Genomic DNA, 26,632 nt, shown 5'->3' with positions numbered 1-26,632 from the left:
AATTATTGGGTTTTTTTTATCATTTTTTTTATAAAAAAAAATTATTATATATATCGCATTACCTTTAGGCTCAAACATATTATTCTATTTTATTTTTCATAAGAAAAAATAATTTTATATTTTTTTTTCAATCTATACTTAAATTTAATTTTGTAACTTATTTTTACAGTTAGCTACAAACTTAAAACGAACAACCGTTATCTATAAACTATAAATGAGTTATCAGCTTTAACCATTCTCATCATTTTACTTCATTTAAAACAAAGAATAGTCAAGAATCATCGATCGTAGCCATGGAGAGGGCTTCTGCAAATCCAGAGAATCTCAACTCTTTGAGAGAGAATGCAGTCGAAATTATTTGTGGGGCATGTCAGGCAAGGAAAGGGACAAGAAACAGATGCTTGGGCTGTGATTTTACTCCACCGGAGAAGAAATCTGAGTTTGAGGAACTCAACCGTTCTTTTGATGTTCGTGAATTGAGACAAGTTTATACTGAATTCAAAGAAAAAGCAGAAGCTGAAAGAGAATATGCGAGACTTCTACGAATTGCAAGAGCAGAACGAAGACACGCTCAAAGTAAAAAAAGCTATAAAAGCTTGAAGAGAAAAAATAAACAATTGAAGCGTACAATTGAGCAGAATAAAGACTTCATGATTCGTCACTTGACAGAAGTAAATATGTACCTCCTTCGGTAAGTCATTTGAACTGGAAGATCTTACAAATTATAGTACAATTCTATCAAATCTTGAAATGTTTTTTATCTTCAGAGCCCTGGGAGGCAGTGGAACTGCAGTTGCGGGTGGAGGAACTGAAGAAAGAACGGCAGCTGGGGGTGGTGCAGGGGTCCACGAAGAAGAATTAACGGGAATGGGTGTTAGATTAAATCGGAACGTGAATGCAAGGAGACGACCTGGTTTTTCTAGAGGTCAAAGACCGAATGATGATACTTCTTCTACGAGCAGAGCCAGATCGGATGAGGAGGAAATGCTTGCTATGGGACTTGGAATTCGCGGACAAAATTTGTAGATCAACATAATGCAGAAAGAGATTTATCCATTCTTTTCTAAAAGAAAAAAAAATGCCTGGAGAAGTCTCAGAACTTTTCTTGTGAAGTCCATGTATATCTGAATTTTACCACTAATCCATAGTTGATAAATACATAACACGTCACACAACGTTACCACTAATCCATAGTTGATCAACACATCCTCATCTCAACTTATCATTTAGCTATGGTAAAATTAACGTAGTTTGGTGTAAACATCAAGTGTGTGTAAACATTTACCATCTCGACCACCATAGCTTCTATATGGAGGAACTCCTAACGGTGAAGTCGAAAATGATCTTCATAGTAGTAGAAGATACTCTCCCAGAAGCTTTAGTTAACTTGGTACAATAACAAAAGCAACATAGCCACTAAAGTTTTTATTTATATCGCGTGGAATATCAAGATTAAAGCGGAAACTTTAAAGTATTGATCTGCAAAAGGATATCTAACGAGGTAGTGGCGAGACACTGGGCTTTAAGCTGAATATGGTATGCGCAGCGCCATCCTCTGACACAGCCAAGGGCTTTGTTGATCAGGATCAATGAAGCCATGCATGACAAATTGTTCTGCTTCTTCATCCATCAATTCTCTGGCCCAGGTGACACGTTTTGACGGGCAACTACCCGGTCCATAACACCTGCAATAGTTTCAACAATAAGATAACTGCCTCCGAGATGGTATCTTAATGTTGGCTTCTTTCATAAATCAACTCACACACTTCTTATCGAGATTTGTCCCTAGAGAGGATTTAAGACGGATCAGAATTCCTACCTTAATCTAAAGTATGCAGTATATGAGTAAAATGTTCTACGAAATAGAAGTTAGTATGATCATTAGAATCTTGTTGTAAATTAACGATTTCAGATGACTAACCGGTACTCATAGAAGCAAGCAGTTCTCTCATTTTCTGTTTTACCCCAGTTGTTCCAACCGACATGCTTAATACAGTGATCCATATAACAATAGGCAAAAACCACCCTCCCAAAAGGCCCCCATGGGCGTCCAAGATGTGTATATGAGGTCGCTCCGCTACCAGTGATCACACATCTGCATAGGAAAAAATGTTTCAAAAGAATGACAAAATTCAACATGAAAAATGGAAATTGAAGAGAAAAAGTCTCTAAATATTAATCTACACATTGAATTCTTTAGTGAACCAGACACCAGTGTGAGGTACAAGTACAACCTCAATATTCTGCAGCTGAGGTAAGCTCAATATTAGGCTTATCAACCAAGATGACGCTCTATATTAAAAGTTTCTATTTATCTTTCACAATAAAGCTGATTGAAAGATGAGTTTAATTTAAACTGATCACTCACTAAGTGAAACTTCAACAAGATTGAGGATGTGGCGTCATCATAACCTAAAAAGAGCTTTTTAATGGGAGAATTTCAAGAATAATTTACATTGAATGAACAATGGACAGAGATCGTAATGATGCCTTGACACAAGCAAGAGTAATAAAATCAAATTATATTTTCTATAACACCCCATACGGCCATACCTAAAGCTACAATTTATCTAATTGAGGCATGGTGGAAAAGGGTAAACCTCTCTTAAGCAGCAAGTTACTACAGTTCTAAGACATATTTTGACTGAGAACACAGAACAGAAGAGCAGTCCAGGTCAAAAATCATCAAGACACGAAGCTCTTTCACCCTACTCAAGAACAGAGTTTTCCTCGACAGATGAGACAGAAAAATGTGTCAACCCTTCAAGTTTCCAGGAAACATCACAGAAAACTCCCATCTATAATATCGAAGTATGATTTTCAGAAGTTATGCTTGCTACATTCTTTATCCAAAAAAAGAAGTTATGTTTGCAACACCTAAACTTTCATTCCACACCTAAAATGTTCTAGCTATAAAAGCTTCGTCCCTGAGGATAAAATGAAAAGTTCACGTTAAATAGTTCTCAAATTTAAAAAGCTGTCATTCTTTCTGGATCAAATTTAAAAAGAAATGCTGCCATATAAACTGGATAGAGGGAGTTGTAGTTATACCTTTTTCTTGGGGAAACGTTGTACCGAGTGACAGTACCTAACTAAGGTTACTAAGTAGTTCTGGACTTGTGTATGAGTAGCTTCTTACTTCAAATCAAAGTTAATTACTCAACTTGTTTTGAAAAGAAAGACAATATACAAAAAAATATATTGTTCTGCACCTGTTATAGATTAGTTAGAGAACCAAGCATAGTTTCTGAAACTAATACTCATCTTGCAAATGCTTATAAGCTAAAACCAATCTACTAGATCAGCTAACTAAAGCACTTCGAGATATATATGAAATAGATTTATCTCCTTCTTAGAGAAGTCAACTCCAGTCCCTTTGTTGAAAAAAAAAAATCAGCCCCTTTACACAGTCAAGGAAATGAAAAGCTGAAGCACCGCATGAGATGCTATACATTATCCTCAGATAGCGGAACTAGGTATTGCATTCCCAAGATTGGGGGTGCAAGAATCATTTCTGAGGTGAAAAGGGAATAAAAGACACTAACAATTTCAATGTTCACCAACATATGATTAAGAGCACTTCTTTAGATTCAATCATAGTGTCAATGTTACAACACACATGTGAGCGCGCGCGCACACACAGACACCTATACATATGCATGTTTATGGTTGCATCGTCCTGTTTGGATATGCAACTTGATTTCGAAAACAGTATTTAATACCTATTTTAAAAAAAAAAGCTATACATCTTAGAAGTATATGTTTCTTATTATTTCAAATGTAAGTTGGTTTCGACTTTCGAGAAGAACTTATTCAACCTTTTAAATAATCTGTTGAGGCTTCCAAATGAGGTATCCCAGGATTTATGCGTTCAACCAGTTACTTTGTGCATCTCTTCCCATTATCAACTAAATTGATGTAACAGGAATGTTCATAGACAAACTAAACTAAGTACCATTACTAGGCAACTAGCATAGAAAAATCTGAAACAAGGTGCGCTTTATACATATGAAATCAAATGGAAGATCAATGTGAAATAATGTAATGAAACCAACAAGAAATCAAACAAGCATATCTTTTACAGAAAGTTCATGCATAACTTTCTTTTTCTCAAGGGTTTAGACAGATACAAACAACAACAACATACCAAGTATAAATTAAAAATTTAGACCATGTTTCGATTTGAGTGTGTCATCTTGCACATGGGAAGTTTAGGCGGAGATAGTACGACCATCAGATCAGAGAAAGGGCAATATAACCATGAAATAGGAATTAAAACCAATATCCCATGAATTAGGTAATTCAATCGGCCAGAACTAGATTAATGTCAAGCAATTAAAGTTTCTTAACAGAGCCGATATTTTTAGATGTCAAAAAATTTATTATAGCCTATCCAATTTAATGAAAGCCTCGGATCTGCACAAATTAGACCAAGACGCCAAGAAATTTCTTATAGCCTATCAGTATAATAGTAACTTCGAATCTGCACAAATTTACCCAAAGGGCAAAGAAAATATTGGGTGACAAACATAAGAACCAGTCTGATCACAAAAATTAAGTGGTTTATTTTCTAAATAATTGGAGCTTTGAATGATAACCAAATTCAACTACTTACAAACCTCAGAAACACATAACCAGTTGTCTCTTGAGAAGATTTCCTGCTTTGTGCAGTAATGAATCCTGCCGATTTGCAGTGTATGTGACAATGCTCTAAGAGAGCAGTACTATTACCAAAAATAAAATCTACACTTCCTTCGATATAGCAATCTTTCAAATATTGCTTCCCGTAGTGCAAATACAACGTATCCTGGAAAATTAAGTTACTTTCTTTAAAAGACCAGTTAAAACCCTCTAGGTAGACAATCATAGACACAACAAAAAGAGAGAGTATGTTAAGCAACAATATTCAAATGTGCTATACACATCTAGAAGGGAGACAAAAATTGGGGAATTAATAAAGGCATTTGTACTTTTTAGAGCATGGAAAGAAAATTGAACGGAATCCAGAAATGATCCAAAAACATATGAAATCACTCTTGGGGGGAAACCAGAGCACATATATAAGCTACAAAGTTTCTTCTTTGACATGGAGTCCTTGCACTTACTGAACTAGGAACCGACTAACAAGTTCGTTTCGCCACAAGGTATATACTGCTTCTACTATAGGCATGAAGTTCGAAAGTTCAGGTAAACTGTAAAATTTGACAGACATAAAATATTTAGTATTGCACCTGCCAACCAAGAAATCTGCAATTATAAAATGCACAACGATCAGCTGTAACTCTGATTGCCACTGCCTGTCCTGATCCCTGTTGCAGAAAACCAAAAAGAAAGGAGCAAGATGAATTTACATGCACCATTTGGAAGGGCAAAGAGGAAAAGAAAATATACAGTACCTCAGGAGCAGAGTTTTCAAAGGTGATGTTCTCAGCAATAAAATCCTCTCCTTCCACTATTGTACTCCCACACCCAAATGTACCAGTACCAATTAACCTTGCTGCCTAATTATCAGATAAAATGAACACAAAGAACCTAATTACACAATAATACACATATGGAGGAAAGATGACGTTGAAGAGTGTTTGAATGTTTCATCTAAAATCTTAAACCGTTAAAAATTAAACTTTCTACTTAATTATGTTTTACACCGTCTATCACTATTTAACGGCCAATTCTTCTGTTTCATTTAAAGCTACAACTTTATACATACTTATGTCTTCAACACGTCCATCACGTGTATAACATGCACAGATGGAATAAATCATTTCATCTAAAAGCTCAAATTATAAAGATAGACACTTCTCTTAATTTTTTGACAACTGTGATGTCCGGACCGAGCTATTTTGTCAATTCGAGCCTGAGACATCATGATGTTCAACCCACTTTATTTACCACTAGACCACACCCTTGGGCGTCAGCCGCCAAGATAGACACTTATTTAACCTAGCTATCTCTCTAACATATCCCTGAGTTAAATTGCTCTATTCAACCAAAAGCTAAAACAGTTAAAGATCGACACTTTTATGAATTTCTTTATGCATTTCATCATGACCCTGTATGCTATTAAAAATTGATACCTCTACTACTTTTTTGTTTCCCACTGTCCAGTACGATCAATTGGTGTCTGGATAGATCCGGATTCATGCCATGAAGTTTAGCACTCCCTAACAAAGTGACTCCATAGCCGAGGCTCCAACCACAGATTTCTAGTTATGAATGAAGGAGTACTTACCGCTCCAATACTCCGCTACAACCCCTGCTGGTTTCATTATGTACTCACTAGTCACTACATCTATCACGTATATAATACTCCACCAAAAATGCCATACAAAAAAAAAACATTTTTTTATGACGGTGAGAGTTAAACCCAAACAATTAAGCATAAATCTTCGTTCTCTAAAAATTTAAAACATAAAAAGAAGCAAAAAAGCAGAAAAATGTACCTGATGGTGATCAATTTTAGTGGCAGTATTATTCCAGGTGAGAACAGTAGCTTCAGGACTAAGCCCAACAAGTGTAATGTAATTTTTCGTCTTCGGGACATAAATTGGCTGCTTATAAACACCAGGCGCTACACGAATCACAGTGCGACACTTATTTGATAGTGGAACGGCGTCTATGGCTTCTTGCACAGTCCTGTAATCACCAGTTCCGTCTTGTGAAACTGTTACCGACACCCTCGATGACATTTTCGGTAGACTTCCCGGTAAAAATTCGCCCCGCCGGCGAGAATATTACGCTTGCGGCGGTGTAAGGGCTGTGATGGTGGCAATTCCGATCGGGTCACGGCGGAGATGAATAATTTTAAAAAAGGAAACAAGAGAATACTGTATTTATAGTGTCACAATTTTCAAGGTGATTTATCTTTTAGAAAAATGAAATTGTATTAATATATTTGAGGGGAATTTTATCACCATTAATTCTAACCATGTTTGGAGAATTAAATAATATAATTACACTTTTTAAGTTCATACTTAATTAAAAATAATAATGGACAAGACAAAAATGTTATTTGTAATATTGTATAATTACATTCCGTTAAAAATATAATAATATTACTAATCAATTTCTAGATTAATTTCCAAATAGATAGTCAATAAGTTCACTAAATTAATACTCGATAAATTGAAAATTTCTCTAAAATAATATTATTTTTTTCGATTTTGATTTGGCTCAATGAAAAAAATCATCAATTTCGATAAGATAATATATTTTGAGAAAAAAATTGCATAAATATATTAGTGAAATATGATTGAATTGTGTTCTATTTTTTCTTAAAATTTAAATACAGTTGAAGTTCATCTCTAACTTTTCTTATTACATTCAAGAGTTATGGTATTGTGTTTTTCGAATTGCACTAGAAAATTATGAAAAGTTATAGATACAATAAGTGTTTCTTATGCATAACTGATTTCAAATGTATGGTTTCATCTTCAAGTTCATCATCGACATTGTTTTTCAGATGATATTCACAATTTCTTCTATACTCTCTATCTCTAAATATGTGTCGCTTTCAATCAAATAATCCAACAGGTTATCGATATTCATTTATTGTGATAACCGAAATCATTAATCATGATCTCAAGTGTATTCGTTCAAAATTTGTTGAGATTGCTTTTGCAAAACGATTTTTTGCAGTGTCGAAAATAATTTGCGATTGTGATCGCTACTGAACATTTATTGTCAAAGCAGGTATTGCAAAATTGATAGAATCCAATACATTAATTTGATGGATTAGTTTGTTCTATTTCATCTGCTTACATCCTATGATAAAATTGTTACGTTAATTCATTTTGAAAGCTCTCATTATCTCAGCATTACAAGGTTGGATTTAAATGTTATGTTGGGTGACAAGAAAAATAATTCAAAATCCTATAGTCCTTCAATATTTCTATTATGGGTTAGATAATCATCTACAACAAGTAAAACTCATCTACTATGCATTTTGCGATCAAACCGACAAATATATTCATCAAGAAGCAAACTTGTCATCCATGCTCTCTTGTTTGCACGAGAATGACAATTCAAGTTGTTCATGTTGACATTTCGAAGCAACGTGACTTTGTATATTTATAAATAATCCATAAAGAATTTTTTTTAGATCCATCTTCATTATGATTATAATGAATAATTGAATTTTTGAATTTATTTTCAATGAATCATTTAACAAAAAACATTATATTACAAGGAATCATACACATACATTATATTTTATGTACAATAAAATTTAATATTTATGTGAAATCAATAAATATGATACATAAATTAGTAAAATACATTGACTTTGATGTGTTTATTGTACTTTTGTGTAATAATTTTTTTATGTGAAATCAATAAATATGATACAAAATTAGTAAGGTACAATATTTTTGATATATTCATTGTAATTTAAGTATAATAATTTTTTTATGGCAAATCAATAAATATGATATATAAATTGGTAATGTACAAAGATTTTGACATAAACCAAATTAACCTTCATTAAATTTCAAATCATTCTTTTAATTAATAAATATTAATTTATCTATTAAATAATATCTCTATAAATAATAAAATTTCACTGCCCCACTTATATTAATTTATAGAAGTTTTACGCATTGTACCATCTTTCTATTATAGTCTTCTTCGTTATATAAAGTCACATATCAAAGTTGGACAATGAATCTAACAAAAAGAAAAATACAGGATAAATTTAATATAAAAAGGAATGAAAAAAATTGAAAATTATTACTAAGACAAAAAAGAAGAAGAAAATATATTAAGATAACGACAGAATTACACTAATTAAATCGTTAAACAACCATCCAAACAAAGATATGATAAAACAACAATAATATACAACTCAAGTATAAATTTCATTCAGTAAGGCTTAAAAGAATATAATATGTACAAATTTTATCTGAACTTAATAAGTATAACAAAACACACAGATCTATTTATCAATATGAATCTCAAGAGTCGACGGCTAATTGCTACCTTCTTGTCCTAGGGGACTCTCCGACCAGGGAGGAACTTGCTAGTGTAACCCTTTCTCCTAGTGTATATAAAAAAGAGTGACGAACTCATTTTTTCGGTCAGAGGTTGATTCAAAAGAAAGAAAAAGTAAAGTCTAAACACATATGACGCAAAAAGAAAATCCTATTTCGGTAAAAATGATCTGAATCGTAATTCAAATTCAATTTGGTTAAGTGAGGGCAACCGCGAAAGTCACCGAATAGGTCCTCTTTTAATTCTCCCAGATTAGAATATCAAAGAAGGACATTACAGTTATCGGAGGCGAATACAACTTTTTCTATTTGGAAAGGAATGGAAAAAATTGAAATAAAAATTATTAGTAAGACAAAAAAGAAGAAGAAGATATACTAAGATAACGACAAAATTACACTAATTAAATCGTTACACAACCATCCAAACAAAGATTTGATAAAACAACAATAATATACAATTCAAGTATAAATCTCATCAGTAAGGCTGAAAAAAATATAATATGTACAAATTTTATGTGAACTTTATAAGTATAACAGAACACAGATCTATTTATCAATATGAATCTCAAGAGTCGACGGCTAATCGTTACCTTCTTGTCCTTGGGAACTCTCCGACCAGGAAGGAACTTGCCAGCATAACCCTTTCTCTCGGTGTATATAAAAAAGAGTGACAAACTCATTTTTCTTCGGTTAGAGGTTGATCCAAAAGAAGGAAAAAGTAAAGTCTAAACACATATGGCGCGAAAAGAAAATCCTATTTCAGTAAGATTTGATCTGAATCGTAATTCAAATTCAATTTGGTTTAATGAGGGCGATCGTGAAAGTCACCAAATAGGTCCTCTTTTAGTTCTCCCAGATTACAGTATCAAAGAAGGACGTTACAGTTATCAAAGGCGAACATGACTTTTTCTATTCCAGATTAGAATATCAAAAGAGAACGTTACAGATACCGAAAAAAAAATATAACTTTTTTTACGACAAAAAAACCATCTAGACACAAAATTATTTCGAATAATCGCTTATTACAATGCATTACCAAAATAAGCAAGAAAATAATATTTATTATAACATTAAACCTATACATTCATGGTAGTAATATTGTACTACTTTTTATAGAAAATTTTATATTCATCATACTATTTGATATACTAATTTTTAATATTGTATGAACACGTTTTTACCATGGAGTTCAAGTTCATAAAAATTAAGTGGAGTTTTTCATATTATTATTCTTATTATATAAATTAATATAATCCTTTTTTCCATATAATTATAATTAATCAACATTTTAACAAAAAGAAGAAATTGCTTTCATCTTTCTTCATTAGCTCCCTAGATTTGGAGCCATTTTTCACTTCTGTTTCCCTCCACAGATCTTCAACAATCCAAAACCCTAATTCATATATACATACAATATATATATATAGATATATATATAGACACACATTTTCAGGCTAACAGGTTCTCCGATTTCATAAATTCTCACTTTTGAACGGCCGGTGGAAGATTCTAGAAAAAAAATCGATCTTTTGTGGTTTTTCACAAGTTGATGGATGATCGATATGCGTCAACTGCGTAGTTCTGTGCGTAAAGGCCGTGAACCGATTGTTCCGAACGTAACACACGCGCCGTCACCGGGAAAAGACGAACCGGACGCGCCGACGAGGAGGTTGAGGAGGAGAGGTACAGGGAATAGAGCGGGAGGAGGGAGGAAGAAGAAAAACGACGTTGTGAATAGTGATGATGTTGTGAAGGAAATCACGTTGCCGCGGAGAACTGGTGAAGAGGTAAAGGCGGAGGAGGTGGAGAAGATGGATGAGCATGAGAGTGGTGGAGGAAGTGGTAACAAAGAGTTAGCAGCGGCAGAGGAGGAAGGAAGCACTCCTCCATTGCCTGAAAGGGTAAGAGTATTCTGATAATTCGAGCTGGTTATGGTTTGTTATAGGAATTGTTTAGTATTCAGTTTTTGCTCAATATAGGTCTATTTGATTATGATAGTCTATGTTGTTTGTTTGAGTTTTGAAAAAACAGATTTCGAGAAAAGTTCAGTTTGAAAATCTTGGAAAAAAAGTTCTTTTGGTTGGGGTGGGGTGGGGGTGGGGGGTAAAAGCTTCTCAAAAATACTTTTGAGTATCAAAGGTTTCATTTTTGACTTTCAAGGCAAATAGAGTGTTGGATTTTGTGCTTAAATTAGAGTCTGAAGTTGGAAAGCTCAGTCTTTTAGGTGTTTTTAGTAGACAGTTACATTTACAGATACCAGAAACTTCTATCCTCTTTTGTTTGTGACTTTTTTGTTCTCTTCACCTGATTTCCTGAGTGATAAGTTTGTTTTTCTTTCATCGTTTTGAGGCCCTTTTAAAGGGACTGATGGAAGGATGAGAGAATGATATGGTCAACTTGTTTTTTAACCTGCCTTCTTATCTCTAATATGTTTGGCATTTGTTCAGTTTCACTTGTCAATAAACGAGTGACTGATTTCCATATCGCTGTCAGCGTAGAGAAATTTTATGTTGCTATTCTTGCTTTTTATTTTAAATAATTGAAGGATTAAGATTGTGTTGTTGAATTACTAGTTTCCTTGTGTGGTTAACAGGTCCAGGTTGGTGGATCACCTGCTTATAGGATTGAGAAGAAGCTAGGTAAAGGGGGATTTGGTCAAGTGTATGTAGGTCGTCGAGTAAATACAACAAACCCTCTTGAACGAACTGGCCCTGGAGCTGTAGAGGTGGAACTTTACTTTTTGTGTTCATTCGCCTTTTCTGCTGAATATGTCAGAGAGGTGTCTCGTTGATATGCAAATTGATCCTACTGTCATTTCTGATTCTAGGTTGCCTTAAAATTTGAGCATAGAAGTAGCAAAGGTTGTAACTATGGACCACCTTATGAGTGGCAGGTCTACAAGTAAGTCTCCATTTTTTCCCATTATATCTGTTGGTCCTTTATTCTGACTTTGATTACCTGGTAATAACATTATCTTACACTTCATGTCATTATCTTGTATTACCTAGTGTCCTTGGTGGTAGTCATGGCGTACCACGTGTTCATTATAAAGGACGGCAAGGTGATTACTATATTATGGTACGTTATCTCTTTATGTAGTTGATTTACTTGGATTTGATTTCGAATCTCCACTACTATTACTGATGTCCTATAATATTGCAGGTCATGGATATGCTTGGTCCTAGTTTATGGGATGTTTGGAACAACAATTCCCATATGTAAGAGCTATTTTCTATTATTTGTACTCTGGAGCATATCTTTTGATATCATATGCTGTTTCCTTGAACTCAAATGTGTTAGATCTTTAATGTTGTCAAATTCAGGATGTCTACTGAAATGGTAGCATGCATTGCTATTGAAGCTATCTCAATATTAGAGAAGTTGCACTCTAGAGGGTAAGTTTTATATAAATGAATGTTATGTTACTTCATGTGGATACTGTGTTCTATTTTAGAGATTATAAGTTCTGTATAATCGGCATATAGTCCACATCAGTCGAGTTTGGATTTGTACAGAAGAAAATTGTTATTTGGATGTTATAGAAGGGAATTATAATGTGTCTTGTTGCAACAAGTGGTTGTTATCAACTACTTATCATAAGAACGGAAGATTTAACTTACTACATCTATTTATGTGTCGAAGTCTATGAATCCACAAAATGCTAAACTACTTTACTATATTTGACATGATCTTGTTGAGTGTTGACAATGGTGCAAAAATTTCAGTATTTCAAGGAAACACTGTATATTGGTTCTGAAGTAAGTCTTCTCATTCTGGCTGCTGTTTTTCCCAGGTATGTGCATGGGGATGTAAAACCTGAGAACTTTCTTCTTGGACCACCTGGAACTGCTGACGAGAAAAAATTGTTTCTAGTTGATCTTGGATTAGGTATAATTTTTTGGAACTTATCTAGAAAGAAAACATAGATGTGCAGTCGATCTTTCTTAATCTTTACATTTGATATCTTCATCATGCTTTATTAATGCAATGTCTCTTCTGTTACCTGTTTGAATACTTCAGCGACAAAGTGGCGTGATACTTCAACTGGTCTACATGTTGAGTATGATCAGCGGCCTGATGTCTTTAGGTACAATGATCAACAGTTTACCTTATCTTTTCTTTATGTTCTGTATCCTCTATTTGTATTTAAACATGCATTCAATAAATAGTGAGAAAACCATTGCTTCATTGCTTCAGAGGAACTGTAAGGTATGCTAGTGTGCATGCTCACCTTGGACGGACTGGAAGCAGGAGGGATGATCTAGAATCTCTGGCTTACACACTCATTTTCCTTCTCCGAGCCAAGTTGCCGTGGCAGGGTTATCAGGTCTGCACCTTTCTCTATTTAATAGCAGTATTTATTACTACAGAGTCTCCTTTTTTTGATAATGATTTTTTTTTAATCTAGGGTGAGAATAAAGGTTTCCTTGTCTGTAAGAAAAAGATGGCAACCTCTCCGGAAACTCTTTGCTTACTCTGCCCTGTTCCATTCAGACACTTTGTGGAGTATGTTGTGAACTTGAAATTTGATGAAGAGCCTAATTATGCTAAATATATCTCCTTATTTGATGGGATAGTAGGTCCAAATCCAGACAATAGGCCAATTAACACTGATGGTGCACAGAAGGTATTTTGCATGTTTCATTAGTTCCAGGTTACTCCTTCATTTGAATCACTGAGAGAAGCTGAATTTCGTGGTTGATGTATATAGCTTATATATCAAGTCGGACAGAAGAGAGGTAGACTGACAGTGCAAGACGACGATGATGAACAGCCAAAGAAGAAGGTGCGAATGGGAATGCCCGCAACACAGTGGATCAGTGTTTACAATGGTCGTCGCCCGATGAAGCAACGGTATACACTCTTTTGGCCATAATTTGATTATTTAAGGCTTTCGAAAAATAAAGCAACTACAACATCGGATTGCAGGTATCACTATAACGTTGCTGATGAGAGGCTAGCGCAGCATATTGATAAAGGAAATGAGGATGGTCTATTTATCAGCAGCGTGGCCTGCTGTTCGACCTTGTGGGCCCTAATCATGGATGCAGGGACTGGATTTAGTGATCAAGTTTACAAATTGTCACCTTGTTTTCTTCACAAGGTCTCTCTATGTTGCAGATATCCACATTTATTATGCTATATCTGTTTAACTGGTTCAGATATGGGTCAATTACTACTGATAAAGAGTTTGGTTAATCCTCTGTCTTCTGTTTGGGTACAGGAATGGATTATGGAGCAATGGGAGATGAATTATTATATTAGTGCTTTGGCAGGATCTAGCAACGGGAGCTCTTTAGTTGTCATGTCAAAGGGTAGGAGGAACATTTTCTATGTATGTGTTTATTATGTGATTCCACGAATTAGAGGGTACTAAATTTAGTTCTGCGTTGAATATCAGGTACCCAGTATCTGCAGCAGTCTTACAAAGTCAGCGAGTCCTTTCCATTTAAGTGGATAAACAAAAAATGGAAGGAGGGTTTCTATGTCACTGCCATGGCAACTTCAGGAAATAAATGGGCAATTGTTATGTCTCGTGGGTCTGGGTTTTCTGATCAGGTTTAAACCTTCTTCTTTATTATTCTTTTGGGTCCTGTACATGATGTTTTCCAATTCCTAATTTTGTATTCATGTGCTTCTGTGAATTTTCAGACAGTGGAATTGGATTTTCTGTATCCTAGTGAAGGGATCCATAAGAGGTGGGATGCTGGTTATCGTATCACAGCGACTGCAGCTACATGGGATCAAGCTGCATTTGTTCTAAGTATACCAAGAAGGAAACCTCCTGATGAAACGCAAGAGACACTTCGTACCTCTGCCTTTCCCAGCACTCATGTCAAGGTTGATGTTGCATCAGTTATTGCCTAGTTTTTTCGTTGTAAACCACATCTGTGTGTGTGCGCACCTACTATTTTCTAAGCTAACTGTGTATATTTCTGTCTGCAGGAGAAATGGGCAAAGAATCTTTACATTGCATCCGTCTGTTATGGGCGAACTGTTTCTTGAGACAAAAAGTGTTCCTACAAGTACTTTCATTGGTGCCATGAGATTCTCTATTGTAGTGCTTGAACAAGTGCTTGCTATCTTTGGTCTAATTGAGAGAAATGGATGGAAATATTTAATCCTTGTGAAATCTGACTCTTCTTTTTTCTCTGAAGATGATTTTTGCAAAGTACCCTGGCCATTAGAGTATGTGATTGTTCCTGATGCCCAGGATGGTATTTTTGTCAGTCAGTTCATGAGTGTAATTTTTAGGGGTGGGGTGGGGTGGTGGTGGTTACTATTGGTCAAAGTTTGTATAGGTCAAATAGATCCCCCTTTCTAGGGATTAAGCCAAACCGGCCTTTCTTTTGTAGTTTTATGAACAATGCAAGTTGAGATTTTTGCTGAGGAGTTGAAATATTGGCAATCAATCTTCTCTTTATTTCTTCTTGCCCTTTTTCCTGGTTTTCGACTTTTGTCCTCTTGCCTTTATGCTAATCAATTCTTTTATGCTGGTTCAGCATCTAATTGATTGTCTTCGATTGTCTCTACTGCTCTGTGTACTCATTGATCAACTTCTGCAGTTCTTGTGATTGGACAGGAGAAATTTCAGCACAAATATCTCTCCCTCTCATTTGTACACTCAAATAGGTGCTGTAGTTGGTTTTTGTCTTGGATATTTTAGTTAGTGTGTTTTTTCTTTATAAGAATACATCTGGCCAGTTAATTATGTCTGTTTTCAAAACAATAGCCCTGGAAAAGGGCTGTTATTACTGATGTTAAAAAATTAGTATTTGAAGTCTCATTATAAAAAGCTACATGCAATCTTTCATAAATCTGAAGGAGTTGCATCCTTGCAACATGTCTGCAGATTTTGAGCCCAAGGTATTGAGTATTATACAAGGTTTTGAGCCACTTTAGATGCGGACGTTACTAGTCTGCTTATTCTGTTCTTAAACTCTAGATGATACATACCTTTGACACAGTTTTACTACACATCTGAAGTCTGATGCATATTTTTGACACAGTTGTATCAAGTATGTAATCTCTTTTCAGGAAGATTTGAGTTGCAGGTTGAACAATGAAGCTTGTTACTCCTAAGGTGGTTCCTTGGGGATGTAAGTTCCTATAGATTATCACTTTTGTCATTTCATTGTTTCTTATCACACTGTGCACAATATATAAGTTAATTTGGAATATTTGGCCTTTAATCAAGGTTAAATTTCTTGATTCCCTGTTTGGATGGGTGTCTAATGGTATGGGTTAGAATCCTTAGAGAAGAAAGAAGACGACCTATGGTCAGGTGGAAGTCATCAATTCAGTTCCCCTTAACCTCTTCGGTTGGTTTGTGAAACGATTGTAAGATCTGGCCAAAACTTGAGTAGGGTCCTAAATTGGATGAAGCATATAGCATTCTTCCTACTAATTCTAGCTAAGCCCATTCTTAACCTTAAAGAAACTGCTTTTCCCTGCCTCTACAGCAACTGTATCTTCTCATGGAGGATCCTTACAGTTGTGCTTCTTCTCTTAGAATCCTTTTTTGCAGTTCCTTACTATTGTCCTCCATGCAAGCTGTGTAATGTGCAGTAACAATATATGTCCATTTGGTACTTTCTTTTGATTCTTGCATTCACATGAATGATTTTGGGTTCTGCAAAGATATGTTTTATCAGGCAATGAACTCGAAAATATTGGAGGCGGACAAATATTGAAAACCTATTAGCATAACTTTTGCCTCATCTACTGTAGTAGTATTTGCCCATTTGGTTTTAAGACCAGGTTGTGCAAAATTGCATATCTCAAGGTGTTCATTACTTCTGCAGGTGGGCCTCAACTTACAAATTCTCTTCTTATGTTAATTTTTTTCCTGCTTGTGGCTTTTGTAAGTGAGTTATATCAATGACGTGAGATCTCTTCCAGTGGTGAAAAAAGTCTGAAACAAGCAATGTAAAGGCTTATTCCTCTTTCTCTCCCCGAATTGAAGTAAAGTAGCTTTCTTTGTTGATTAACACATGCGCGATGGACAGCCGGTGCCGTTTGCATCACCCTGGTACTGCATGGTACTTCCAAGAGCCAAGCTTGTTGTCTTATTTGCCTTTTTTTGGTGATGGACAAATCTCTGTGCTACATCATACCCATATCGAAACTTTGAAATGATCAACAACTAAGTATCTGCTATTTGATTTGGAACCTTTTTGCCACTAATTTGGGTAAATACATTGCCTGATAGGTCCAACTTGTGTAGTTTTCCCATAAAAAAAAAGTATAGTTTAGTCCTTTCTTTAACACAACAATTTCAAACCCATATAAAGGAAGTTAACATAACAGTGACATAGTTTGCAAGTAAAAGCTAAAAACTAAATGTACTCCTACTTAATAGTCTATATGCCAGAGCACAAATTCACAAAGTTCTTTTGCTTCTATAAAATAGAATACGACAACTACGCCTTGGTCCCAAGCAAGTTCAGATCGACTATCTCAATAGAGTAAGACTTCTTTCTTCCTCAAGACAATTTTATGATTAAGCATATGAGCGTGTTACTATATATTCAAAGTTCAAACTGTATCAAGGACGCCCTAATATGTTTGGTCGAACACACATTCGCCTCAAACGAATTGTTTCCTGAGCAAGAAGAAGTGAAATCTGGTAAATGTAGTCCATCTCCAAAAACGTTAACTTGTTAATGTAACCGATACCTACCTCGGTGTCATCGCCAGTGTATCGAATCACAAAGAGACATCTGCAGCCCCTTATATCATGCAATTTCTTTTGGATTTCTATAACTTGAGCTTCAAGATATTTTTCCTCCTCCTTACCCTCCTAGTTGAGACAAAATGAAAAGAAGATACAAATAAGAAGTTATGCACTACTTGTTTCATGATCTTATTTGTACTACCTCTCTATCAACACCCCAACCAATCCTCTAAAGAGAATCCTTTGTTCTTGACAATCATGAATTGAAAACAAAAATTTTCAACTTTTTATTTTCGATAACATTGTGAAAAGAATTTTGGATAAAGAAGTACCTGGAAGCACAAAATAATATCCCCAACCTGTACTTTGTTACATTCTGAATTCTCAAGAGCAACGGAACGCTCACGGACTGCCTTCCTTACATTTACCCATTCATCCTCCCCTAACCCAAAGCCCACAAATCTCACAAGAGCCTCCTGCAATACATTACATTTTCTTAGAAGAAGTACAATTAGTTATGCTTACATTACAAATTTCACATGAGAAATATGATTAGGAGCTACTTTAGTTAAGAATAATTTGGCCTATCCCACAATGTATTGTTGGGTTATATGGTGTTAGTTCTTTTATGATGAAGGTAACATATGCATATCAATCATCAGCTCAGAGTTGGTCCCCAAAAGTTTACATCATATCCTCCCTCTACACTTATGTGTCTGGCATAAACAAAAGATACAAGAAATGAAAAGAAAGAAAAAAGAAAAGTATACCTAGACCCTCCTTCATCTTTATAAGGACCCTAAAATGTTTACAATAGCCATGGTGTTGGTTTTAAAATAAATATAATTGGCCAAGTTCAATGGCTTACAGGTTCTTCAGAGCTAAGAAACCGGTGAGCGATAAATGTATCAATGTCGTACCTGTAAAATCCAGAAGAAAACACTAATTATGTTGCCAGAAAGTACTAATCTTTCGACTTCATAACACCAAGAGGAATATGTAAATTGAAATGTCATTCAATTTTGGGGAAAAACAATCCTCCTTGACAAACAAGCTGTATTTTTTTGTTTAAACTACGCAAAGATGATTGAAGAAGCATATAGTCATCGCTCTAAGGACCTCTCTCCGGTTCCAGACATTCAGAAAGCACATAGGAAAAGTAGTCACTTGCAGTACTTATTTCTTTCTACTAGTTATTTGTAGTTTCTCATTCTAGTAGTAGTTATTTCTTTGTATTAGTTTGTAGGGGTATTTATCTTGTAAGTAGCTTATTTAAAGCTCAGGTTATTGCAGGAAATCTAAGCAAAAATTATCCATTTTTGAGTACTTTAACTCAAGAGATGGACGAAAAAGAAAACCTCGTTCCATATTCCTAGTTCACTCTACACTAACTCTGATTTGTCTTGCAGTGTCCCATGACTAGATTCATTACAGGGACCATAACATATATCATGTCATGTCTAATCACCTTTACCCAATACTTCTTCCGTCTACTTTTACGTCTCTTCAAACCCACCATAGCTAACCTCACACACCTCCTCACTGGAGCTTCTCAGCTCGCTTCCCTCATCATGTCCAGCATAGGGGCCACTTCAACCTTGTCCCAAATATCTTTGTTCCTAATCATATCTCTCCTAGTATTAACATCCTCATTTCCATTACTTTCATCTTTTGTACGTGCGAGTTCTTGACCGGCCAACACCCCACAACATTTGAACAAAGATGGTCTAACAACCACTCTATAAACATACCTTAAGTCTTGGTGGTACATTATTATCACCGAAGATACTGGATGCGGACCTCCATTTCATCCACCCCACTCCATTTCGATGTATAACATCGTCAGATCTCTCCAATTTCTTGGATTATTGACTCGAGATACTTGGAACTTCCTCTCTTAGGGGCGACTAGTGTATCAATCCTCACCTCCACATCAACCTCATGAATTACATCACTAAACTTACACTTCAAATACTTTGTCTTAGTCCTTCTCAACATGAACCCTTTAGACTTATTGAAAATATTTGGACGATGTTACTTATTTAACCAATTGAACACTTGAACTCACTAACCACACAGAAGAAGTCGACAGTTTTTCTGATTCTTCACTTTTACACTGATGGGGTCTAATATTGCTCAAATTTCAAAACAAATTAACATAAAGACGTTCTCCAAGCAGCAGTCCTTGACCATCCATCAAAATGGAAAGGACTGAAAGAGAAAACAGATAAAACTTCCCGAAAAGAAAGAATAGAAAAATAAGATAACGTTGATGACACAGATGTCATATTCAAGCAACTACCAACATTTTATGGAACCTCTTGAGCTATGGGCTTCACAAACAAATAGAAGCAGAAGTACTGACATAAGTTTAAATGCATCAAAAGTAGTGGTTCAACGACAGGAAAATATAAACAAGATCACAAGAATATGCATCTCAAAGTTAACATCAATACAGCTGACAATGTATCTAATGCAAAATGCTGATAAATTTGATTTATGCGTCTAGAAGAAAATGCTGAAAATTTTTAGTGTAGCCAGTAAATAATTTTAGTGTGTTATAAAAAATTTGACTGAAAGACAGAAACCTTCTTGCTTGCTAATGAATTCTTACCATGCCCCATCTTTTGAAGACCTAGCCTCAAATTCTATGTCTGACAATGCTGGATCTTTCTGGCCTGCAAAAAGTTTGTCAGGACTATATTTGTACATTTCTGATACCAAAAAGAAATGCAACTCTTAACTTTAGAGGAAGGAGAAGCAACTATTCAGCATGAGTTGCAACTATCTACAGTAGAAAATAGAATTAAGATAAAGAAAGGGCTAGGCGATTCTATATCTCATCGACTACTTACTTTCACCATGAAGTACCAGATAACCTCAACATGATTTCTCTATCTCCGCATCTCATTCTATGTCAGTGCGATGTAACTTTAAGTGGATATTAAGCTTTCAGTTGGCCCAACAACAGTCAGATGAAAATTTTCTCTATAAACTTCTAATTATTGGAGTCGTCCTATGGGTTTCGGATATTATTTTCAAATTTAGAGAAGATATGGACTTGGAGATAAATGCCTTGAGGATAATGTATCGTTGAGAATTTAATGATAGGCAAAACAGTGGACTAGAAGTCCACCAATAGACACTCTTTGGAGACATAACATTGCTGAATGCAGTTTGCACAACATTAAGTATTAATATAGTTTAATTCAATAAATAGTGCAGGATAACTCCATGGTGTCAAAACAAATGCATTGCTGTGACGGACGGTTTCTCACTTAACACTTAAACATAACTGACCTTTTGAATATATGGAAACTAATATAACTTATAAGAAATGGACATTGGGCCTAATTCAACCCAAGAAGCTAGCTCATAAGGTGAGGATTTCTCAAGACTGCTTATAAGGAGCCAAAATACCACATCCCAAGACTATATAAGGAGACCAAAATATCACATCCCACCGTTGTGGGACAACTCAAAACCCTTTCTTGCCTACGCCTGCCAACTAGAGCGTGGACAATATAGTACGAGGACCAACACTGGGTAAACCAAGAGATGAGTCTCACACTAGTACCATGACAAGAATGAACTACGGATCTAACTCAACCTCAAAAGCTAGCTCGTGAGGTGAGGATTGCCAAAACCAAATATACCACATCTTAGTGATGTGGGACTATTTAACAATTAATTCCTCAATGGGAGCAAAGGATTATTAATATAATCTTATCTACCCAGCAAATTTATAGACACCAAGACAAGTGCTAAGGTAGCCCAGTGCACAAAGCATCCCTCTTTCATGTAGGGTCTAGGAAAGGGGAGCATCCCTTCGTAATTTCATGGCTTGAATCTGTGACCCACAGATCACATCGTCACATGGACAACTATACGTTACTCCAAGGCTCTCCTTCATCTAAAGGTGCTAATGTTTAATTTCTATATTCTGCTTCAAATGAGATTTGGGGAGAGGTGGAGAAAATGTATTTATTTTTGCATTTCTTCGGTGAAAATTTCTGTGGTGGTGAATGTTAGCCCGTGGGTTTGAGACAATAGGATTCTCTATCACCGGTGTTGTTTATTCTAGTTATGGAAGCTTTGAGAAGGATGTGGGGAGCTACTTGAAGGGCTTTGATGCAATACTTGGGGTGCAGGGACAATATTGGTGTCTCATATGTTTGCGGATGATAACTTGCTTTTTGGAGATGCAGTTGACACCCAACTGGACTATTTAGGTCAAGTCCTTTCTAGGTTTCAGGTGGTGTCAGGCCTTTAAAATTAATTTGAAGAAGTGGTAGATGACTTCTGTTGGTGAGGTGGATGACATTGGATTACTTGCTCAAGTTTTAAATTGTAGGATTGCGGCTCTCCCATCTACCTATCTTGAAGTATCGTTAGGTGCGGCGATGTGGAATCCGCTTGTTCAGAGGGTTGAAAAGAGACTAGCAAGGTGGCACAAAAGATATTTGTCCAAAAGCAGGAAGGAAGTGCTTATTAAGAACACATTGTCAAGCTTCCCCCGTATTACATGTCCTTGTTTCATGCTCCAATTTTTGTTACTAAGTTGGGAAAAAATTAGAGTAATTCCCTATGGGATGTGGCGGATAGATCAAAGAAATTTCACTTGGTGCGGTGGAAGATTGTCACATCTCCTAAAAAATGGGGAGGTCTTGGAATTAAGGATTTAAAGGTCTTTAATAGAGCTTTTAATGGACAAATGACTTTGGAGGTTTGGGGGGAGGTACAAGCTTTGTGGAAGGAGGTGATTGTTGATAAATATGGGATCTTGGAATGGGGTGGAGAACTAGAGATATCTCTTTGCCTTATGGTGGTGGTGTGTGAAAGAATATCTTGAAGGAATAGGATTATTTTTTGGAAAATATCTCATTCAAGGTTGGAGACAGAAGGAGAGTTGATTTTTGGGGACATGGGTGGTACAGGGACACACTTTTGAAAGATGATTTTTAGAGGTTGTGCAGAATATCTTGCCAAAAAGAGTTGACGATTCAACATATTAGGGGGAATCATAGAGGAGAAAATTTTTGGGACTTGAAGGTTTAGAAAGGTTATTTAACGACTGGGAAGTGACTAATTTTCAAAAATCGTTAGCCATACTACATAGACAAACCAATCTGGTGGATAATACTGATGCTTGGTGGTGGGATTCAGGGATTAATGGAGTGTTCACCGCAAAAATTCATATTATGAAAAACTTTTGGTTAGGGAGGGACATGTTATTCCATGTAATGCAATATGGATCCCTAAGGTGCCAACTGCCAAGGAAGGTGTACCTTTTCAGTTGGCTAGCTGCTATAAGGGTGATTTTTACAGTGTAAAACTTTAGAAAGCGAAAGGTTGTTTGTGCCTGTAGGTGGATTGGCATCTGTGGGTGATGCCAAAAACTGTGAGAGATCTGATGCTTAGTTGGAAGAGTGGGAGAAGGAGGAGAAGATGGAGGGTCTGGAATTATGTTCCACTTGCATTAATGTGAATTGTTTGGAGAGAGAAATAGGAGAGCTTTTGAAGGAGTAGAGCCAAGTTTCTTTTGGTTGAGAAGTAGTCCCCAGTTCCTTATTTTCTTTTGGTGTACACAAAAGTTCCTTGTGGTATAGATGATTGGGCGGAGTTTGTAGAGAATCGTGTCTTTCGGTAGATTTTTCACCTTCTGGTATACCACTTGTATACGGCCAGTTTGGCCATGTTTATGAATTAATTACGTTTACTTGAACAGGAATAATTTTTTCCCGAGAAAGCAGCTTTTGTAGTCAGTTCAGCAGCCAATCTTCTCGAATTTAAACATTAGTACTTTTTAACTTTCACCGTTAATGGGCTAGTAATAAGTAACAGCATAATGCTGTAATCAGTCACATCAGTCTCATATAACCATTCAGATGTCAAGAACATAGAGAAGATATGTTGCAAAAGACCTTTTGGAATATGAGAGCTTTCGTTTGCTTTATTCAAAGTGCATCCTTCTGTATAATCAGGCAGTTTTTGGTTGTCCTCAGCTGAATTATCCTTTGACGAGCATACCAACCTATTCTGGAACCAAGCTTGGACCTAATCAAGTATAATAGTTCGTGCCATGTGAAACCTCAAGCTAGAAGATCAGGTCTTAGAGGAAGGTTGTGGAAGTACTGACCTCAGTCCACTTAGCAATTGGTTTCCCAGCACGTCCTTTAGAGCGCCTAGAAACACAAGACAATGAATTAAAGATCATGCATGTACTGGTCAGTTCGGTTTATATTAAGAAGAATTATTTCTTTGCCCAAAGTACAAACTCACGTGAACGTCTTCGCCAATTTCTTGCAGACCTCTGAGTCACAAACTTGTTCTCTTGATTCGATTAGTAAGTTCTCCATCTTCTCAACCTGCTTGAATGAAAGAGTTGTGAAGGCGATGAAAAATTGCAAGTCACAAGAAAATAACTGAAACTAGAGTTGACAACTCCAGTACATTTGTTTGTGCATCAACTTCATTATGTAATGCAAATTTCAACTAAAATGTAGCAAATTGGGAATGTGCAAAAAACTCAAACAGATCTTTCCTCAAAGAGAAAATTCTAGCCAGTCTCACAGATCAACAAAATAAGATACAAACAAAATAGCTATTTTATAAGAGCCAGAGCTTCTGAATCTGAGAATGATCCCAGTATAGTTCAAGAAGCTCTTTCGACCTTTCTTCATCATTTTGATGTAGAGCATTTTTCTCTTTTCTTTGGGAATTTCACCACCCTTGCAATATCATGAATCAAGATACCAACACTCAGTGTCCAGCAAAAAAAAGAATAACAAAATAAATAAATTTCCCCTCTTAACAATTTACGCTTTTATGTGATGCGATTCACAAAATTGAACAATATTTAACCGAATGAGCTCATCAGGCTTTTGCCCATTGAGGAATAAAATCCCGCTACTGCCTCCCATGTGAGTTTTGGCCATGTCTCTGATCCAGTGTGGACAATTAAAGAGCACAAAAATAACAAAACTCCAACTCTGTAACTAAATATAATCCAGCTAAGGGTATTGGGGAAAAAGAGAAAACCAATCTCAATAAACACAAATTTAAGCTCTTGGCAGGAAGGGTGGGTTTATACTGACAATTCCAAAATCAATCAATCAATTACACCTAAGTTGGAAACAAATCAGAATCATCAATATAAATTCTCAGCTTTCAAGAACATTCATCATAATTTACTATTATTATACTGAACCTTAACCTACTACAACCCAGCCATTCTTTCCACACAGGCAGAGTGACAATGCATGTCTCCTATTTACAACATATATATGGATCATATTAATGCAATTTTTTAATACCCTTGATTCCGAAATTTGAAAATAATCTCAGTTTTCACATGCCTAAACAATCTCAGTCTTGCTTCCCTTATCTTGCCTACCACAGAAGTCACTCCCACCTTGCTTCGTATAACTTCAATCCTTATCATATTTCTCCTAACATGTCCACACATCTATCTTAGCATCCTCATCTCTGCTACCTTCATCTTCTATGTGTGGTCATTTTTGACTAACCAGCACTCTAACTCATACAACAATGTTGATCTAATCACCATTATTTAGAACTTACTTTTAATCCTTAGCGACACACTCTTATTGCACAGTACCCCGGAGGCAAGCCTCCATTTCACCCATCCTGCTCCAATACGATGGGCAACATCATCTTCAATCTCCCCATCTCTTGGATTATGGACGCAAGATACTTGAAACTTTCTCTCTTGGGTATGACTTCTGCATCAATCTTCATTCCCACCTCCGCCTCATGTGTTACATCACTGAACTTGCACTTTAGGTACTTTGTTTTAGTCCTACTTAACCTAAAACCTTTACACTCTGGGGACTATCTCCAAACTAATAAACTATCATTAACTCCACGACGCGTCTTGTCAATCAATGCAACATATGAATATCTGATCTGAATATATTTTGAACGAACTGAATCATCACATTTTATTGATTCAACTCTTTTTCACAAAAGGCTTCGACCACCTATTTGGTACTCTAGGTATTAAGTTTGTTATAAAGTGCAACCAGTTTCTTTTGTTCAAGATTAAGCTAATCAAGTTGAGTTAATAATACATAATTCATCTCAACCCAATTGAATTTTAGACTGACTGATCATCAAACGTTCATCAACTCGGCTTGTATTGACCTGTTCAACTCAGACTCAACTTGCTCACTTGACCCGTTGAACCAAACTCGTCAAGCTTTTAAGTAGCAGAAAAAAAATCCTACAACTGCCTACCATATGAGTCTGGTCCATGTGGACAATGAAAGGGCATACTGACAACAGAATTCCAACTCTGTAACTAGATGCAATGCAGCTACGGGGCAATTATAATAAGCACAAATTTAAAGGGTTCCAATTCCAAACAAGTTGGGAGTCACCTATATAAATATGTCAATTTAATTCACATTCCACATACAGATACACACACAATCTTAATCTATTTTTTCAACAACCCTTCAAAAAGCAAACTTTGAAAGCATAATTTCATTATCCAAAACTGAAAACCCATAAAAGAAATTGAAAGGTACCTCAGCTTGTGTGAAGCCAGTAATAGACTGTACTTGTCGTTTTCTGGGACGAAGATCCATTTCAAGAGTAAATTCGAACAAAACCCACAATTCTTTAGCTGAAAAAATTCTCCATTAAAGAGAAAAATTATAGGATCAAATGCTCATAGCAAAAGATCTTTTGTATGAGTTTTGTTGGGCGCCCTTTTCAAAAGAAAGTAAAAACTAGCGGGTCGGGTTTTGGTTTTGGGTCTAGTTAAATGGGTGGGCTTTTTATGGGTTATTTACATTGTATAACAATATCACCAAAATAATAGACGGAATCTCGATTCTCTTCTATCATTCTCTCTCTCACTTTATTCAACACACAATTTTATAATTTGTATTTGTATAAAGTGAGAGAAATGAGATATATAAATACATATCTCTCCACCCTA

At 35.8% G+C, this 26,632-nt stretch overlaps 4 protein-coding genes across 5 annotated transcripts; 2 read left to right on the top strand and 2 right to left on the bottom strand.

Annotated features, from left to right (window-relative positions):
* Positions 1-50: 50 nt before the first annotated feature.
* LOC104644780 (uncharacterized) lies at positions 51-1,202 on the top strand. Its single transcript, XM_010315148.4, has 2 exons — positions 51-691; positions 768-1,202. The coding sequence occupies exons 1-2, from the start codon at positions 294-296 to the stop codon at positions 1,024-1,026; spliced, it is 657 nt and encodes a 218-aa protein (XP_010313450.2). The 5' UTR covers positions 51-293; the 3' UTR covers positions 1,027-1,202.
* On the bottom strand, positions 1,101-6,915 carry LOC101245535 (pectinesterase 31). Its single transcript, XM_004253289.5, has 6 exons — positions 6,444-6,915; positions 5,397-5,501; positions 5,232-5,309; positions 4,620-4,807; positions 1,922-2,095; positions 1,101-1,685 (listed from the first exon to the last, which is right to left on the bottom strand). The coding sequence occupies exons 1-6, from the start codon at positions 6,687-6,689 to the stop codon at positions 1,523-1,525; spliced, it is 954 nt and encodes a 317-aa protein (XP_004253337.2). The 5' UTR covers positions 6,690-6,915; the 3' UTR covers positions 1,101-1,522.
* A 3,254-nt stretch (positions 6,916-10,169) lies between these two features.
* LOC101245026 (casein kinase 1-like protein HD16) lies at positions 10,170-15,411 on the top strand. The gene is made up of 16 exons (XM_004251123.5): positions 10,170-10,888; positions 11,581-11,712; positions 11,815-11,888; positions 11,996-12,065; positions 12,150-12,205; positions 12,311-12,382; positions 12,781-12,875; positions 13,008-13,074; positions 13,185-13,314; positions 13,396-13,614; positions 13,699-13,841; positions 13,917-14,091; positions 14,212-14,302; positions 14,389-14,546; positions 14,640-14,828; positions 14,934-15,411. Exons 1-16 carry the CDS (start codon positions 10,541-10,543, stop codon positions 14,991-14,993), a joined length of 2,079 nt encoding a protein of 692 aa, XP_004251171.3. The 5' UTR covers positions 10,170-10,540; the 3' UTR covers positions 14,994-15,411.
* Positions 15,412-17,246: 1,835 nt separating this feature from the next.
* On the bottom strand, positions 17,247-26,450 carry LOC101246504 (protein SAWADEE HOMEODOMAIN HOMOLOG 1). Of its 2 annotated transcripts, none has more exons than XM_010315147.4 (9): positions 26,217-26,450; positions 23,947-24,032; positions 23,804-23,849; positions 23,589-23,721; positions 20,279-20,342; positions 18,533-18,584; positions 17,997-18,140; positions 17,671-17,790; positions 17,247-17,592 (listed from the first exon to the last, which is right to left on the bottom strand). In XM_010315147.4, exons 1-9 carry the CDS (start codon positions 26,274-26,276, stop codon positions 17,536-17,538), a joined length of 762 nt encoding a protein of 253 aa, XP_010313449.1. In that variant the 5' UTR covers positions 26,277-26,450; the 3' UTR covers positions 17,247-17,535. The 2 variants fall into 2 exon arrangements, with proteins under 2 accessions (XP_010313449.1, XP_069146874.1); XM_069290773.1 differs by having other exon boundaries at positions 23,947-24,035; positions 26,217-26,385.
* Positions 26,451-26,632: the final 182 nt, after the last annotated feature.

Source organism: Solanum lycopersicum, chromosome 11 (genome assembly GCF_036512215.1).
Source record: "Solanum lycopersicum chromosome 11, SLM_r2.1".
Classification (NCBI taxonomy): domain Eukaryota; kingdom Viridiplantae; phylum Streptophyta; class Magnoliopsida; order Solanales; family Solanaceae; genus Solanum; species Solanum lycopersicum.
This window is presented reverse-complemented; position numbering and strand designations above follow the sequence as displayed.

What these genes read in the sequence shown, in the direction of transcription:
- LOC104644780 (XM_010315148.4), top strand. Translation starts at nt 294, where the DNA reads ATGGAGAGGGCTTCTGCAAATCCAGAGAATCTCAACTCTTTGAGAGAG. An exon ending in GTAAATATGTACCTCCTTCG is followed by an intron (nt 692 to 767) that starts GTAAGTCATTTG and finishes TTTTATCTTCAG; the next exon opens with AGCCCTGGGAGGCAGTGGAA.
- LOC101245535 (XM_004253289.5), bottom strand. Translation starts at nt 6,689, where the DNA reads ATGTCATCGAGGGTGTCGGTAACAGTTTCACAAGACGGAACTGGTGAT. An exon ending in TTGAAAACTCTGCTCCTGAG is followed by an intron (nt 5,310 to 5,396) that starts GTACTGTATATT and finishes TTTCTGCAACAG; the next exon opens with GGATCAGGACAGGCAGTGGC. An exon ending in GCTTGCTTCTATGAGTACCG is followed by an intron (nt 1,686 to 1,921) that starts GTTAGTCATCTG and finishes AAACTATTGCAG; the next exon opens with GTGTTATGGACCGGGTAGTT.
- LOC101245026 (XM_004251123.5), top strand. Translation starts at nt 10,541, where the DNA reads ATGATCGATATGCGTCAACTGCGTAGTTCTGTGCGTAAAGGCCGTGAA. An exon ending in TATGAGTGGCAGGTCTACAA is followed by an intron (nt 11,889 to 11,995) that starts GTAAGTCTCCAT and finishes TGTATTACCTAG; the next exon opens with TGTCCTTGGTGGTAGTCATG. An exon ending in TGGAACAACAATTCCCATAT is followed by an intron (nt 12,206 to 12,310) that starts GTAAGAGCTATT and finishes TGTCAAATTCAG; the next exon opens with GATGTCTACTGAAATGGTAG.
- LOC101246504 (XM_069290773.1), bottom strand. Translation starts at nt 26,276, where the DNA reads ATGGATCTTCGTCCCAGAAAACGACAAGTACAGTCTATTACTGGCTTC. An exon ending in CAATTGCTAAGTGGACTGAG is followed by an intron (nt 23,722 to 23,803) that starts GTCAGTACTTCC and finishes ATACTTGATTAG; the next exon opens with GTCCAAGCTTGGTTCCAGAA. An exon ending in TCTTCAAAAGATGGGGCATG is followed by an intron (nt 18,585 to 20,278) that starts GTAAGAATTCAT and finishes TGGATTTTACAG; the next exon opens with GTACGACATTGATACATTTA.